The following is an 18,810-nucleotide window of genomic DNA, read 5'->3' as shown; positions in this document are numbered from 1 at the left end:
GACACTGGTTGCTCATTTCATAGACACAGAGAAGTAAAAGTCTGTTTTGCTATAGGAAGATTCAGCTGCCATGTCCAGCTTACTTGGCGAGAAGTCCCACCAAAAAGCCAACTCAGCCTCCATAGAATCATAGAATGGTTAGAGTTGGAAGGGACCCTAAAGATCATCGAGTTCCAACCCCCCTGCCATGGGCAGGGACACCTCCCACCAGACCAGGTTGCTCAAAGCCCCATCCAGCCTGGCCTTGAACACCTCCAGGGATGGGGCAGCCACAGCTTCTCTGGGCAACCTGTTCCAGTGCTTCACCACCCTCACAGTAAAGAATTTCCTCCTAATATCTAATCTAAATCTCCCCTCTTCCAATTTAAAACCATTACCCCTTGTCCTGTCACTACAATTCCTGACAAAGAGTCCCTCTCCGGCTCTCCAAAAGCTTTAAGATTACCATTATATACCTTAAAGAAGAGCATTACCACCAGCTGGTATAAACAGCTTTAGACAGATTCAGCTCAAATATTTTCACTGCTAGAAAAAGTCTATAGTACTTAAAAGTGTGCTAAATCACAGGTAAAATGAAGTTATGAACTCACTAAAACCAGTTTCCTACAAAACAGTATTTGCTGGGACAGACTTAACTTTTCACACTGGCTGCTTTATCTGCAGAGGAAAATCATCAGGCACATTCTTACCAACTGACATCCTCTCAGTCCTGAGCAGAATGTCAACTGTGCTTAATCTCTGTGCTTAATCAGTGGTAGTCCTGTGTCCAAAATGCTCAAGTATATCTTTCAAAATCTATCCCAAGTGTCACTTATCATCTGACCATTCCAGTGTGATGCCTGGTCTCCAATCCAGGAGAATGTAACTATACGTACAGCGTCTCCCAAATTAAATTCACAACAAGCATGACGCAATGTATCAAAAGGAATATATTAGAAATGAAGATGAACAGACATATGAAAATGAACTGAGTTTTTATTTACAAAAATAACTACACTTTACGCAACATGATTCTTACCTCCAGGGAAAGTTCTCGAGCCTGCTTAAATACTTCCAAATCCTCCTGTGTAACAGTGTCCTTGCTTCCCACCAGAAATACATCCGTATTTTCTTGTTTGATGCTTAGTTTGATTTCAGTATCTGTTATTTAAAACCAGCAAAAAGTTTATTCAGATATGAAGGTTACACATGCCTTACCAAAGTGATACTCCTAAATAGGATTGTAGTAACTATGGCTGTTATGACTCCCCATTTTAACTAAAATTGAGGTTACTAAGTAGAAGAAATGAAACCTTCCCCCCTTCTTGTTTTGTAGTTTGCTGTTGCATGAGCTATTTTTGGTACTCACTTGTCTGTCTGTATAAGCCTTTACAGTGCAGTTCTGCTAAATTAGTTTTGAACCTCATGAAATGGGATACATTCTATCACTAGAACTATACCACTTGATAAATTCTAGTATATTCTAGAAGCTAAAAATAAAAATAAGAGAAAAAAAGTTGCCCTGAGAAGTTGGAGATCAACACTAAGTCTACATTCAAACATTATAAACACCTTTTTTCTTAAATAAAGTAACTATAAAAAAGGTAGTTCACAGCAGTACAGATCAAGTGTCGTGGAGACTGTAGCAGGATGGAATTGTTCATGAAAAAGCAATGGAGCAGAGGGAAATGAACTGAAATGCCCACCATTGTAAGCACTGACAGCACACGATCATGATGACAGCACTACTGCCAGAGAAAGGGCAGGGGAAGAACAAGGAAGTAGCATGAACAGTGGCTACTCATGCGGTACTACACAGCCATAAGCAACATTATGAAGGCACTTGGGGCTCCTAGTGTCACTACAGATGCAAAAAATAATAAAAAGGTGGTGTGGTATTAGTCAGAAAAAACGTTTGGGAGATTTAGTCAGCATTAGATAGAAGGTCAAAGTTTTGTTGCCTTCGTATGAAAGTGAAGTAAGACAAGAGAAATAGCTAAAACCTATGTGACAATATAAGAACTTTGGTTTTGGACGGGACGCTTGGTTGGCGCTTTGACCTTTGCTTACCATCATCCTGATCAGGTTTAATCCTTCCGTCTGCCAAGCTCCCCTTCCCTGGTGAGGGGGTCCCCATCTGAGGGGTCACTTTATACTTTAATCTGCCTAGAATCCTGTGCTTTTTAAGGAAAGTTGTTCTCTTGAGGCAAGCAATTGCTTTAAAAGCATGTCCTCTAGACACGCCCCATCCAGAGGTACAGGCATGAGAAAGGAACCTACTCCTAACCTCTTTCCTTCCATAGAAATGGCTATTAGATTTTGAGGTGGAAAATAATTCTGGTTTACGACGCAAACGTTTGGGGGGCGCATAGCTTGGGTGTCCCTTTTTTCGAGACTGTCCCTGAGTGGTATAGATATGAGAGAGTCCGTCAAAGAGTCCCTTTAGCTGACTGTTATTAGGAAGACCTCTAAAGGAGGGTATGCTTGACTGACTGGAAGAACTTTGGGGAGAGTTAGAAGAAGTGGAAGTGCTGGATTTTTGCGAACTGGGGCTCTGACCAGAGATGGGGGTTGGGGGTAGAAGTGAAGAAGGTGGAGGTTTTAGCTTTTGTGTGGTACCTGTAGCCAACACAAGAGAAGTGCATGACTGTTTCTGAGAGACCTTTTTCCTTGGACGATAGTGCTTTGAAAAGTCTATTATTTCACCTCGTGATCTGCGACCATCAGGTGATGGTGTAAAGAACTTAGTAAGGCCATCAATAAGCCCTTTGGTTTTCTTGTTAACTTTAAGTGTAGAGGCAGATATGTAGGTGGAGGTGGTGGTGATTTTGGTGGTGGCACCAGGCCGAGTGGGGTCTGTAACAGGCAATCTGCTGCTTGAATCCTTCACAGATGCAGCATGACCAGATGAAGGTGTGGTACAGACTTTAGTCTTTTGACCCCTACCAGGTGACCCCCTTCCTGTGAATGCATTCACGGATCCTTCATCACTGGTTACAGACCTATGCAAAAATTTGGAAAATAAAAATCAGCATTAAAAATCTGTAACGTCTACCAAACAGTACCACAGTTTACCCAAGTTACTTATGCCACTGTACTTAAAAATCTTTCAAGAAATTTAAAGACGTGCACTTCCGAAATACATTTCACAGTATGATGTAACATCCAACTTTTTTTTTTCCTCCTTTTTTCCTTTCTGCCCCCCACCCCCTCTTCTTTAAAAGATAGTCCACAGTACATATAAATAGAAGCAGCTGGGACAGCAAGTATACAGCCTCCCCACCCACTTTTAGGTATGGCAAAAGCGTGCTGCTTTGGAGAAAAACATCAATGCACTGTGAGTACAATAACCGCACCATCACCATAAAGTTTTTTTGTACACACAAAGGAGATACACACATTTAGTGTTAATATATTATTGCCTATCAAAACATTTAACTTCAGACTACATTTGCTTAAACTGTAGAGAAAGTTTACTAGTCCTTCAAAGCAATACAGTCAGTTTTCAAGAAACTGCTATTTTTTTTCCACACTTTCATTGGATTAGGTACATCAACAATAGTACCAAAAATTACTGCCAAAGACCTAAAAGCAAAATGAGGTAGTTTATGAAAAGCATTACAACAAAATCGAAGAAAGAGACTGCTTTCTTTAGAAATTGTAACAACAGCAAAAACAAAAATAGCAAAAGGAAAGGAAAAAGCAAAATTGTAAGACCAAGCGGTGTTTGTACAAAAGCTGTAAATCAATCAGGCCTATCATGGAAGCTGTCAAGAAGGAAAAGCGGTGAATATTATTTAAATACTAGAAAGAAAAAGGGCACGCTGAAAGCCAACATTTGTGACAGGAATAGTACAGGTTTAGCTGGTCGCTAATGACTGAAGAGAGGAACAACACTGAAGGATATGCTGAAGAGTAGTATATTGTAAGTTTATAGAAACAGAATGTTTAAAAATATTTGTAGTAAAAGAAACAGGTATCAAGAGGCGTGATCAAATTGCAAATCCAAACAAAGCCATATAGTTGCATCAAATACTTCCATTCCCTTTTCCATCCTGCTCTTTGAAGTTAGCCTATTTACTTTGCAGCAGAAAGTTTTCTTCCACAGATTTTCCCTTCTTAATTGAGATGCTGAAGTAATTAATTCCAACAGGTCACTTCTAATTAGAGATTGAACAGCCTGGGGCTACCATCTGGTTTACTGAACTCTAAGGGCCCCCAGTTTAAGAACTAGCCCCTTTTCCACTCACACACCCTTAAATTTGGTTAGCTCCTAAGAGGCAACAAAACCAAAAACTTCTAAGCCTTTTGAATCCTTTGGTGCCACAAGCTTATGTCCATCACAAGATCTATTCTCACTACCAGATGTAGTAATCGCCAGCAGTGCCAGAGGCCAACACACACCTGGTTTTAGTTAATCCTACACAGTAATTTGCCTGTGAAGGGCTTCCTACAGATGGTCAACAGGCAAAAAATTATTCCATTACTACTGGACAGATTTTCCTTTGTACTACAGAAAAAGAACTAAGTGGCATTAGCTAACCTTTCATGTGACCACATGCTTTTATGTATGACACTGTCGTCTTCTGTACCCCTTGATCACTTTTAAATAGGATTCCATGTGGAAGAGCCTCTTCTCATCCCGTCTCCTAACCACTATTTTTCCCAAGCAACATTGTTTTTTTTATATACGTTAGACATTGAAGTAATAGAGATGTGGCCAGAGTATTGCAAGTACTTATTATGTAAAGAACCCCTCCAAATACTACTCTAAAACACTCATGTGGCTCACATGCTACAAAGAAAAGAAAATCTTCATAAAATACTCATAATCATCATCCAATGCTAGAAGAACTTCTGCATCCTTTAGCATGACATTTATTTTAAAAGTTTAGCTCAGAATACCGTTAGCAAAATGTAACAGCAAAACCCACACAATCTTTCCCACCTTTCTTTTACACGTATGAGGAGAAGAAAAATGACTGTGTCAGAGAGATATTCCTGCTAAATTCACTGTGGGAACCCAAATCAGGGACATGTTTTTAGAGAAGTAAGATGGCAGTACTGTATTAGAAATCCAGTTGAAGGTTTAGGAGTCTTCAAAGAGAGAAAGCCAGAAATGTAACTAGAGCCAGAGCTGTAGCTAGAGATACAGGGAATATTTTTATTATGCACACAAAATGATATATAGGAATCTCAGTTAAAACACTGAAAGCTGGTTATCTCAATGACCTTCAAATTCCAAAGTTATTTAGGCAGGAGCAGAAAGAAGTAAAGGAAAGTTTCACCCACTCTTCCTTTAACAGCATACTCTCATGAGCCACTACAACCACATCTTTTACTTTCATGTAGGTCCACGCTTCATCCTTGTCCTATACTACTTTTGTAGAGCAGCATAGGCTGAACTTTAGAACAAGGACCAAAAAGGCAAGACAAAAGAACCTGGCAGAGAGAGAGGGGATAGGGAATATAGCAAGCTGTACAGCACCAAGTATGTCAACTTGACTACTGTGCTGTATTCTAGTACTGTACTGTGAGTATACTTTTTTCCTTCTGTTTTTACACGTTGGCTCCACTTGCTCCAGAAATCCTTACTTTGCAAAATGCAAAGTTTTACAGCAGCTACTGTGCAACCCTGAAGAATACCAGACAGGTGTTTAGACTATAGAGAAAAATGGTTGGGTAACAGCCACATGACAGAATGAGTAGTAGATAGAGCCGGAAAGCTTTTCAGCTGCTGAGTTGACTTGGCCAAACAGAGAGTTAAACAGAAGGAGAAGAAAGGCGTATGTGCACAGGAACACGTGATGCAGGGCAAGATGCTACTGGAGTTAACACAGAACCTGTTCCTGTTCAACACTCAGTGTAATGTCAACTCAGCATTTGGATGCTACTTAAACAATCCTCCAACCAAGCCTTAAGATGTCCAACTACAGTGCTCCCTGGAAAGACAGATGCCAAAAGAATTACAGTACTCTCTTGTCTTAGATAAACACATTCCTGAGAAGCAAGAGGAATTACAACCTCTTTCCCTAGTAACCAGTGGCAGCTTAACAGCAGAATTCAAGTAACAAGTTTTTCCAGAGTACCACTGAAACCAGAACTTCTGTAGTACTTGCATAGTTTGCTTTTTGGAATGCGTTTTGTGAGCTGATATTAACTAATAGTCATTTTTATACAACTTTTGAACAGGTCTTTGAGCAGAACAGTCTCCTGAAGTTGGATATACGTAACTCACTATTATAGATACCCACTTAGTATAGATTCTATATGCACTTCATTTATTTGAAGCTACACTTAGAATATAGCTGTGGCATATGTTATCACACGTATTTTTATTTGCATCTGCTATTAGTACAAGTTTTGTTAAGACATTATGGCATCTAGAAAAGTTAAATTACAGGAAGTTTTCATCACCTTCTCACACAACACAAGAAGTACCCACTATAATTATGAAGTTATTGGCCATTGGGCTGAAAGGCATATACCAGAATATTTGTCACCTACTTTCCCCAACTTGAAATACATTAAAAACTGTAGTTGAACCTGCATTAACTCTTATCCAACAACATTCTCAGAAGCATTTAAAAAAAAACCAACCACAAACAAACCAAAAATGAAACCTACAACATTCGTTGCTTTAGTTTATTTTTCGGTCGTCCAATAGGTTTTGCATATCGTCGCCTTATTTGGGCAGCTTTCTCATGAAGTAGCTTTCTCCCTTTCTTCTTTGGTCTACAGACCTGGCAAATCCACATCCCTACATAAAGGAAAAAAAGTTTAATTGTACACAGTTTATTTAATCTGTACTGCAGGTGTCTACCGAATACATGCCAAGTACACAAGGTCAACAGACTGTCTTATGAACAGGACATAAGGAAGAGAAAGTGGATAGAGAAGACTGATTTGCTTCTACCTATACTCTGAAATTGTTGAAAGGAAATTGCTCTTGGAAAGGGGAAAAAAAAGAGGCAACAAGGACCACAGAGAAGATCATGAGCAAATGGGTTCTTAGAAGAATTTCTGTTCTAGCTTGTCCCTCCTTATACTTGTATCTGAAGAAAGACGTAGGTTGTAAGATGGGGAAAGAGTTACATGTACATTACAAAGCAATCTAAGTTATAGCACCCTAAAGAAAAAAACAGATCACACCCTAGGTATGTTTGTTTTAATATACAACTTGAATTTGGCATCCTTTTAACATTAGATGACCACATCTGAACACTTATTTATTATAGATAAGGCTGGGGACTTGGGGGGAAAAAAAGCTGGAAGAAGTCTTTAGTGTAACTTTTAAGATTAAATAGGGAAATCCATGAAGATGGGAGAGCAGAAGTGAGAGATGCTATACATGAGAAATCTAGAGATTACAGAACCTGAACAAACAAAACACCTGTGTGTCTTCATCTGTTTTTTAAATTACTCTTACAAATGGCACAAAGAAGCAGGCCCTTTTACTTGCTCTAAGGATTTCTTTGCCAGAGTACGTACTACAAACATTTTAACAGCCTTTGTAAAACCTCACCTTCAATAAACTGGCCAACAGATCAATAAACAGTGAATTCATCTGGTCAGCTGACCTCAGACCTTTACTATTTTCCTGAGAAATCTCAAGTAAAGAAAAATAAAGTATTGGTTTTGACATGACTGATCTAATACTGTTTACCAAGGCAAAAATAATTAGCATACTCAAGAAATTTTCATCACTTAATAAGAGAAAAGACTGTGAATGAAAGTATTTTCATTGAAAGGATTTTTATTATCACCTTTTGGCATTCGGGAAAGTGGTGGGTCACAGCACTCCATGTGGAACCCTCTATCACAGGAGTCGCAAAAAAGCATGTTATCCTGAAGGGGGGGGTGAGGGGAAGGGGCGGGGAAGGAAGAGGAAGAGGAAAAAAAGACTTAATACAGTATTGCTTGAAGTTGTACATCAGTGATTTGTATTTGCACATGTGCTAAGTATAGAGCTATGGTAAATAAAGAGAAGTCAGGTAACACTCAACAGTCTAACTTACTGCATTTTTGCCTTGGATCCTACATGCACTGCATGTCTTGCATTCAATACACTGCCATCTTAAGGCCTTCACGTTTGTTGTTAACTCAGGACAGAATTTCAAACATGATGGATGTCCTAAAAAAAAAAAAAAAAACAAAACAAAACAACCAACCAAAATATTTGAAGCTTGAGATTTAAGATTGTTAAAATTGATTCTTAAGTTCAATAGGATGTAGTGAGCATCACCAGAACCCTGCGAGCACCAGCTGCTTTCAGAACTTTGCAACACGTTATTTAACTCGTCTACTTCATACAAAGATACAGAATAACTAAAATAAATAAATAAAACTCATTTAGGAAGACAGGCAGAAAGTTGACTTCTACAGTAACTTACATCTGCGAATCGTCTACACAAGCACGTGAAACTGAATTTTTATTTTCACTCAGTTATTTCCACAGCATATTAAACTGCCATTGGTTCTGAAAAAAGTGTTTTTACAAACTTGACCCCACTCCCCTTTCATAGCAGTGCAACATAAACAGAGGAAATCTTTAGATAAAACTGTATTAGTTATTTTTCTAAATATACTAAGTATCTACCAGACAAACTTAATAGTCAAATTATTATGCGCTTCTCATTCCAACTTATTACTTAATTATATACAAAGAACAATTTCAAGGCATCAAGAAAGAAAAAAAGAGAAAGAAAAAAAAAAGAATCAGGCAATTGGCACAAGAAAAACTTACTGCAAAGGAAGATTTAGAACAGTGGTGGAGAGAAAGAGTAGGTAAACTACCACCTCCTGTGAAACTATGTTCTATTCCTTGGCAGGACCATCCTCTTTCCATGGTAGCATAGGCCTACTTGGCTTTTTCAATTAATACAATATATCAGACAACTAAACACATACAACACTTTAGGCAATACTAACAATGATATTCTATGTCTTCAACAACCTCAACAGAGTGTACCCTTAATCCAGAAAAGATAAAAGCACTGCTAAATAGGAAGGGATAAGCCTTCCCAGGGAAATACTTTTTGCCAGTGTTATATTCAGAGATTATCAAGAACATCAGTCCACAGGTTGTCAGAGAGATAAGAATCCCTGATGCCATGCTGCACTTAGAGATGGCTGCAGTGATGTGATGTGCATGAAGGATGCTTTCTTCTCCCTGTCAGAGTCAGGGTACATGCATTCTTCCAGGTAATGGTCTAGTCATGGTGATTCAGACTTTCTCCACCTGCTGATTCTGAGTTCAAGACTGAGCTAAACCACCACAAACAAGAATACAGGCTAAACCATAAGTATTTGCTATTTTTGTCTTCTAGTGCACAGAGGCATGAATGGCAAAAATGACTGATGGAATGCAAAACCAACTGGAATAAAGGCGAATTTTAGATTTTATTTCCTTTTATTATATGTACCCAAGGCTTAATCCACTGTTTGTTAAACTTTAAAAGACAACTTAAATTGTGTAAATATCCTCAAAATAAAAATGCAGAAATATAATATATTGGTAAAGATCAATAATAAATTCAAAGAGTAGTTTCAAAGCCAAAGATGTTGAAAAAGCATTGAAATTTGATTCTTAGCATACAGTTTAAGATACATTAACAAATTTTTGTAGTTAAAGCCAAACATGGACTTAAAAGTGACTGTTTCTTCTTGACAGTGACAAATATACTCCATAACTACAGATGAGTTCAACGCTACATGTTCCCTTCACTAAAGCTTAACAAGTGCTTCATTTAAAAAAAAAATCTGCTAAAAAATATGAAAAAAGCTCCCTAGAGTGGCTAGTATTAATAATCAATATCACAGAAAGACTTATTTCATCAACCATGAATTAACAACTATATTAGCACATTAAAGTATAATCATAAACCAATTACCTCCGTATAAGTACATTTCATCTCAGTTATCTACCCTGCACAGAAGTGATTTACTTCAAGGAGCAAGTAAGTTATGGTTCAAATTGCTGATTTTAACTTTGCCTTAAGTAAATAACTGAGAAGTATAAACAGAAGAGACTTCCATTCTCACCGCTGGATAACTACACACAGATCAGGTGTAACAGGGTTACTTATTTCTCTGTTATCTACAAACATAACATTTCTCATTCAAGCAATTACACAGCTAGCTTAATAAATCTGTTATTATCCTTAAGTGTTAGATTTTACCATCAGACAAAAATTCAAGAAAAAAATCCACTGGTATTAAATATGAGGCTTCTGCCTGAAACTCCATGTCCTTGAGACACAGCTAACTAGAGGCTGCAACAGCGCAAATGGGAATCATCATTATGCATTTCCCTTGTTCTTTTACTGCCTTTCTTAGGTACGCACTAGCAGAGACAGCACGGAAATTTTCAAATTTCAAAATACCATATGGTATTGTTCATTAATAGCTGATAATACTTACACTCTTCAAATTGACATTGTGCAAATATAACAACTACAAGTAGAGGGTAACGCCTACCAGACATGAAGTGGTAATCAACACAGGTTTCACTTTTTAAAGGGACTCTGTTTAACTACAGTAGTTTAACAAATTTCTGTAGTCGGTCAAACAGAGTCACTGTGACCTTCACTGATTTTACAGCTAGTTTCTTTAAATTTGAAAGAACTGAAGAGGAAACGCAGCCACGACTGACTGGTTTCTGGCTCCAAAATTCACAGTGTTTCAGCTCTAACTGATCTAAACTGAAATCGAGAACATACTATCTTCTCCATATCCAGAAACTGCTAAATCTGCCAAGAAGTTTACAACACTTGATCAATCTCTAGTTTGAAGTGTTTCAAATGGTAATTTCTCCCGGTTCAATCATCTGACTTTCTTTCAAACCTCAGCAGCATCGATATTTTCATGTAGCACACAAGTTTAACAGATTACTGGAAATTTAGACTTTTGAAAGCTGGGAATTTCCACTAGGAATACATATATAGGCTTACTTCAAAATAAAATTATTAAAAATTAAATGTTTTAAAACTCATTTGTATCCCTCCCAGTTAGAAAAGGTTAAGATCTGTGATACATTGACGCAGCAGGAAAAGGTGAGATCAGGAAGTAAAAACAGAACCTCTCACTCCTTTGTGATCGAAGGCAACTCCTTTCACCTGCCCAGTTTTGTTTCCTTGTTGCAAATTTGGGCCTTGTTTATTCTTCAAAGCATTTGACAAAACAACTAGTCTTTTAAAAGAACAAGCATCATGTCAGTGACAACAACTATGTACGGTGCTAAATTATTACAGTCCTTTCCAAACATTCTCCATCCTTACTCCTCTTGATGTTTTCACTGTTCTGCTTTCTGGCCTCCCCTCCTCATCTTTGATCTCTCTCCTTCCCAGCCTAACATGCTATTTGTTTGAAAGAACATTACCCACAGGTATTCTACTTTTACCTATTTTTCCTCCTTTTTAAAAATATTTATTATAGGTCCCCAGTAATTCAACTTTTTTTCCTCCTCTTTCTAAAACTTCAACTCCCTTTTAAAATCTGTCAGCAGCAGCTCTTTAATTGCTTCTGCACATCTCCATTGGGAAAATGGAAGTATAGTTCAATTCCAGTTCTCAAGTTTATTGATTTTTCAAAATCAAAAGGTAGGGGAAAAAACAGGAGGGGGGTAGGGAGGGTGTAAAAAAAAAAAAAAAAAAAAAAAAAAAAAAAGGTAGCAATGTTTGCTCTCGTAATAGGATTTGTTTTCTCGCATCTGACATCCCTCACCTTACTGCCTTAGAAAACGCCCTGTGCAAAGTGACATAGCAGTGCATTTTGTTTCCACTGCCCAAATATGTTATCCTTCCAAATACCACAAAATAAGAGTAATATCAATGAAATGTGCAGATAATCCAGATAGTTTCTGCTTTCAGAACGCAGAAGCATTACCTGAAGAGACACGAGCAACTGACACAAAAACATAAAGGAAAGCAGACGTGCCAGTAGTGGGCACTGCAATTTAATCTCTGATCAACTGAACAATTTGCTTGCCTTGCGCAACATGCAATTTCTTTTATGTTTGTCAGACAGCAAGATCAGCTTTGAAATTCACTGCAACGTACAAAATTACAAATCCAATTACAATAAACCTCCACTTGAGTGAAGTTTTGTTATTTATAAATTGAACTGAGATTGGTTTTTATTTTAGTTAGGCACCAGTAGCTAAAGTTTAACCATCCAGCAATCTGATTGGCAGTCTCAACATTTCATTCTTTATATCCAATACATCTGAGGAACTAATTAAAGATAATTTAGTCTTAATGAGGCAGAGAGAATGTATCAGTGTTAATTCACATGGAAGCTGATCCATGAAAGTCAAGATTTCCAGTTCTAAGTGTCTTAGACCTACCAGGGGATAACTACACAAGAGAAGAGTAGCTGATATCTAAACTCTGTGTACCACAGTCTAACCAAGCACAAATCCTATTAAATTTCCAAATACTAGAATACAGATTTGAAAATACAGGAAACATGTAAACCATTAAAGGAAGACCACTGAAAATCTATGGGGTTCGGTTTCATGTACTGGGGTGAAAAAGCCACTTCCTTACTTCACTGTTTAATCACTTGCTTAAATATACTAAAAAATACACTGGCTAAAATGCAAATAATCTGTCTGGGGCGACAGATTCAGAAACACAGAATCAAAAGCATATCCCGATTAACTGAAAACATATTTTTGATCCACACTGTTTTTACTCAAGTACTTGTGTAGCTATCACAGTACCAAGACAGACTACCTTCAGCACACCTGCACAGTGATGATACACGTGGACTCTGAACTGAAAGACACCGAAACAATACTTTCACTTCCAGCCTTCTCAAAAGCAGCGCTGACTTAGGCAGACCCTACCTCTTCTCTACTCATTTCCCTCCCAAGCACCTCCCTCTTCTTCATTCTGACATAGAAGCTGGCAAGGTTGTGCATTAACCAGACTGGGGAACTGATCAAACTTGTCATCTTTCAACTACGTTTGTTCCTCAATCTAGTTTATATGCAACCAGGTACCAGCACAAAGGGGCGGCTGCAAGCAGTTGGACGTTGCAGCCTGTGACTTTAGGCAGCACCGCTATTTTGTCTTTGAGGCAAGATGGAATGGTTTCCATTGCAGGGCTTTACCAGAAGTACTTCCAAATGCAGCTGTAAATTTATGGGAGCAAAACTTTTTTTACTGGCACAGCTAAACAAGAACAGTCCACTCCACTGACAAAATATCCTGGCCAAATAACTCTTCTTCCCAGCATAAAGCTGTTTTCCACAAGGGATTTTTTACAGAATAGCTACACTGATCAGAGGATTTTCACATCCAGAACACTACAGTTGTGCCAGAAAAAGCTTTATGGCACAGAGCTGCTGAAGAGATTTGCCCAAGTTTCTCAGCCAAATCCCTCTGTGAACCAGGAATAACCTAGGCCAAGAACGCATTTGGTATCATCCATGCACAGCCACTGCGCTACAGTATTTCATTTTCAAAATTAACCGAGTTGCTCACTTTAAGGGAAGCACCTGCAACAAGACTGCAAGAGCTGCTGCAACACATGGGAGCAAGGTACATATGATCAGTAGGGTCACTGCCTTGTGCCTGACAAGTAACAGGTGCCCAACAGTATGTTAGTTGACAATATTATTCAAAATCCCACTTGAGTAACAAAAGAATTGTATATAAAAAAATTCATTGGATACACAAGATACACAACAGCAAAGATGGCTACTCAGTCTTTATTATTACAATTATTTCTCAGCTTCTGAAATGTTGCAAGTCTGTGCAAGCAAAATTCTTGATCATCGTTTGATGTCACAATGCAAAACTGAGTTTTCAGATCAAACACAGATCCCATACAGTAACAGAATTCCTGCATTTTACAAGTGGGGTTCCCCTATTAATTTACTGAGCAGATCTATACTTTTGGTATAAAGATGAATTCACACCTCTCATTTATCATTATCCAGATGACAAAATTTTAGTAAAAAAAAATAAATCTCTTCCACTCCCCCTTTGTTTCAGTTCTCAATTTATGTCTAAAGAGAGGATGACATTCAGAAGTTTAAAATATTTTTAACGCCTTAAAAACAGACTTAAGCATAAACATTTCTAGTATTTGTAAATTCAGCCAACTCACCACTGCTGCCACAGTCTGCACAAGACAACAGCTCTTCTGGTTTTTTTTCACGATTTGATTCTTTCGTTCCCAAACAAAAGCTACATATCGGGATGGGATCAGCTCGTGGCTAGAATTACAAATAAATAGACAAGAGTTAGCTAGCAAAAAAAAACCCCAACAACAACAAAACACCAAAATAAACCGAACAACACCTTTCTCAGTCATCTTTTGGTCTTTCTTTCACTTTTACCTGACATTTTGGTGTACCACATATTAATTACCAAGACAAACATCAATTTCTCTAACTCTGGAATAACAAAGTTTATTATCCTAACATTTTTCATAAATGTTAAATTGGCCCTTAATAAGCAACCTTGTGTACTATTCCATAATCCATGTAAACCTCTCCAATAAAAGTGATAAAACTGAGGAAAAATCAGCCTATTCTTGAACACACACTTTCAGCTCCAGAACACATTCGCTTGTTCTTCAGGTGTAATAGCGCTCAAAGATTAAGATGCAAACTGGCCTTTTTTACAGATTAATATAATTCCTTCCTACAGAAAAAAACCCACAGTAACGTTTACAAAAACTCTCAAATTTAAGACATACTTTATTACTTTTCCATCCAATACAACTCAAACCTCCCCCTGAAAATAACGTTTTGGGGTAAAAACACTGGATTCAACAGACCGACAGTTACTCATTCCAGTCTGATGAGTCCCATCAGCTATGACACACAATTGGAATTAAAAAAAACATGCAAATCTTTCAATGTCTGGAAGCAATACACAGAACTTTACAAAGAAAGACCTAAGAATTGATACAAATTTACTTCTCAATCTTCCTAATCTGCTATGTGACAAACTGTCAGTGATTTAATACCTCAAACCAGTTTCTGCAGTACATTTTAGAGCCTTAATGAAACAACTTACCTGCAACATCCAAAATATCCATGTATAAATGCCTACTTAGAAATATCTGTAAACAAATCTGTAACAAATAAAATTATGTGCAACTACTTCTTCAAGGGGGATACTCAAATAAGACTACCTTCCCAGACTGGTTCGTAGCAGCTACTATTACATCAACTTGAAAATTAAAATACTTACTTTCTCAAATTCCTAGTTTCCAGATTTACCTAAGTGATGCTGCTAGTTTGATATATCAAGGCAATTATTCATTGTTTTCCTGTTCAGTTTTTACATTTCCTCTCTACGCCACAATACTTCAAAAGCTGACAGACTACCTTCACTTGACCCACGAATCTATATTCCGTTATAGTTCTGGGAAGAAGGAAATGCTTGTTTTTAAGGGTATTCTTGAGAAGGCATCAGTTCCATGTAGATGTGCCCTTATACCTCAACACAACATACTACAGAAATACTCCAACTAGGTTTATATTATTGAGCTTTAGGAACAAACATCCTCTGTGGTTCTTTGTCGTACCAAGACCCCTGTTACGGATTATATGGATAGCTGAAATATTAAATTGCTACCTGGACAAAAATAATCGTTGAAGCTATGAAACCGGCAGCTTTCCAATTCAGTCATGCTTCAAAAATTTCTAAAAAAGTTGATATTCTATGCGAGTTTTGGCAGGACAGCATTGAATGAGATCAGTAATTCTATAGGTGGGAAGGTGGGAAAGGATATACCAATTACCTGCAGAATTTTTCACCTGCAAGTTAAAAACACCACACATACAAATGAAAGAAAATGAGCTAGTTCCTATTCTTGCCAGTAAGATAATTCAACAGATCTGTCCCGTCATTATATTTTTAAACAGACTTGTATTTGGAGGAAAATGACATTAACAAAAAATACATAAACTACACCAATAATCATCGCAGAAAAATGGTCCAGAGCTATCCAAACACAACTGTTCACTTGCAGCATCTTGTGGACATTTCTTAACTGCTACTTAAAGCTTAATACAGATAGTTTTAAAAGAAAGATTATTCCTCTAGTGGAATCGAGTAAAAATCTCCTCTTGGCAACCATACCATTCTCATTCCCTTTGATATAACAGTGCTTTAGCCATTTCAGAAAGGCTTGCTCTGATAAATAATTTACAAAACATCACATATCATTCACGTAATGAAACAAATCCAGGTCCACAATCTCATTTATCTTTCCAAGATTTTTTTTTCTTGCTGTAGGAAAAGACATGGCCATTAGCCAACATTCATTTACTTCCCTATTTCAAACCCACCCCAGCCCCCCCCCCCCCCCCTTTTTTTTTTTGTTTTTAACTGAAGGTAAAATAAAGGACAAAGGTTGTTGGCAGTTCAGGGCTACAAAGACTAATGTTCCCATACCAAACCTAATAATAGAGAGCTTGCAAATCCTATCACTTCACACACAAGTTTTCAAGAACTTACAGTCTCCAGTATATATTTTTAAGCAATTTACATTAATAACTGTATTACTGGGTCTGATGTCTGAGCTACTGAAAGTTAGAAATACACACATTCTTGTCAGCACAGTAAACAAAACATCATTTCATACTGCTTTAGCTTGCACAGTCAAAGCAAAACTCTCTTCATACTGGTAGTATTATTTCTGGCTCACAACTGTCTCAATTAGGATAAACTAAGTAGGTTTTGCGCCGCGATTTTTATTTGTTTTTCTTAGGTTTTTGGGTTTTTTTGACTGCATCAGAATGTAATGCGAACAGGAATGTATCTGCTACCTGTATCTCTTTGCTGTATTTTCAAAGAGAAACTAGTGATTAAGAAATCTAGTATCATTATCTTCTGAAAACAATGATTAGTCACTAAGGTTAATTCAATTTCATCTCTTAAGGAACTAGTATGGCTGGTTATTCAACACTGCAAAATTTTATACCAGATGAACTAGTAATATTTTTCTTGTTATTCAGCCTCAGTTTAAAGGAAAATATCTTTTTCATCTAATATTTAAGAACCACATTAATAACTGTGTTACAAAAACTTTAACAGTATGGTGTCTGCTCTGTCCCTGAAGATAGGTCTGAGTAATGTTTATCCAGTAATATACTATTATTTCTTCAACAGAGCTAATATACTGAAAGTAATTTTTCTTTCTTTTAATTTTGGGAACAAGGTAAACTACAACTTTCAAAAGGGTTTAGTTTTCTAGGTCACTAGAAATTGTACATCCAAGTTTAAAAGGCTGCCCTGTTTAAGTAACTGTATATCCAATTGCAGTAGTGGCAAATTTGCAGAAATTCATACATTACGCCAACATGCAGTTACGTTCAGAAACTGAAGCTTTACAAAAAGCAGTCAGGCAATGGGATTTATTTTCTTCTGGTTTTTTATTTTACTTTCCAATTAGAAACTGAACAATACTTATTTAAGCATCATACATCCAACTGTCATAGTCAATCGATCCTTTAAAACATCCTACATCCAACCACCACACTCCATCAATCCTCTAAATAGCCTTAAAACCAAGTACTGTATTGTGATATTTTTACTGTCATCAGTACTTTTTGGCTCAGAAACCCTCGCAATGCACACAGTGTGATCATCTGCCACAGTTTACATCCTTAATTTCCAACAATAAGTAGGAAAGAGAGGATTATGTTGTAAAATACAGTATAGAATTTTCTCAAATATATGAGTTTGTATTACTTCACACTGACAAATGAATTATTACCGTTTGGTAGGAGATACCCATTTAATCCTGCTACATACAGTACAAATGTTAAACCAAGCATTATTTTTAACATTCACAATAGGAAGTCTCAAATGTATCCCCCGTTCCCTTCCAGAAAAAATGCAGGGGCAAAATTATAAACAACCACTGACTGCAGCTGATCAGGACATTGTCATAAAAGCTGTGTGAACCAGCAAAGCATTGCAGCTACGTTTTCAAGAGACTGGCTGACTTTAAAGAGTATCACAGACTATTTAGCAGGCCCCACACTAAGGGTCTCTGCTTGAAGCAGCATATAAACCTTTGCTCTGATCTCAGAAATACACCACCTTCCTAGAAAGGGCACCAAAAAGACAAGGGAAAAAGTAAGTTCCCAACAAAAAGTTAGTCCCAACAAGAATTTGGTATACCAGACAGATACACTATGATTTTTTTTTGTGCTGCATAAAAGACCCCATAAACAAACCAAAACTATCAGAAAAAGTATCATATTCAAGTGCCTGCCATTAAGTACCTAAAGACTGAAGACCATCAGATGGTCAAATCTGAAAGCAACTGCCTTTCATCAGGAGGGCAATGCAAACCCATTAATGATTTCGCCTCAGTGTGCCTATATATGCTCAACATATCCTCAACTCAGGTTGAGGATATGTAAAAAACCGAAATGTGAATTTCAACTATTTAGCATAGTTTCCAAGTTTTGAATCATTAAGGACCCACTGTCCTTACTGCTTTCTCACATTCTTCATATGTACTGCAAACTTTGAGATTGGTCCACACAAAACCCATACTAATTTAAAAATAACAGCATACTGCTAGCATTTAGTTAAACTAGTGCAGTTTCCATATTTAAGCAAAGACTTGCAAACAATAAACTATTTCTTTTATTTATTTTAATGAATCACAGCTACCTGTTCTGAGAAACTAATAGGCTTTGCCACTGCATAAAATGAATCTTTGGTAAAAATTCAGCTGGACTTCTATTGCCTTATGTCAAAATCTGTCTCGAAACTGACCCAAAATAACAATTTTTTTTTCCTACTCTAGTTTCTGTGCTTGTGGAATTTACATGCTCATCTAACTACA

General features: G+C 37.3%; 1 protein-coding gene across 2 annotated transcripts in view; it reads right to left on the bottom strand.

The window, feature by feature from the left end:
- The window catches only part of KAT6B (lysine acetyltransferase 6B), a 112,318-nt gene that overhangs the window by 40,741 nt on the left and 52,767 nt on the right, over window positions 1–18,810 (bottom strand). The window contains exons 3-8 of one of the 2 annotated variants that reach the window (XM_074154750.1): window positions 14,098–14,206; window positions 7,998–8,113; window positions 7,746–7,827; window positions 6,607–6,739; window positions 2,926–2,981; window positions 1,019–1,140 (exon numbers count right to left, since the gene is read on the bottom strand). In XM_074154750.1, the coding sequence (XP_074010851.1) occupies window positions 1,019–1,140; window positions 2,926–2,981; window positions 6,607–6,739; window positions 7,746–7,827; window positions 7,998–8,113; window positions 14,098–14,206 (618 nt within the window). Of the gene's footprint in view, window positions 1–1,018; window positions 1,141–2,598; window positions 2,982–6,606; window positions 6,740–7,745; window positions 7,828–7,997; window positions 8,114–14,097; window positions 14,207–18,810 lie in introns of both variants that reach the window. The other variant, XM_074154749.1, reaches the window with a different exon arrangement.

Source organism: Numenius arquata, chromosome 10, assembly GCF_964106895.1.
Source record: "Numenius arquata chromosome 10, bNumArq3.hap1.1, whole genome shotgun sequence".
Lineage (NCBI taxonomy): Eukaryota > Metazoa > Chordata > Aves > Charadriiformes > Scolopacidae > Numenius > Numenius arquata.
This window is presented reverse-complemented; position numbering and strand designations above follow the sequence as displayed.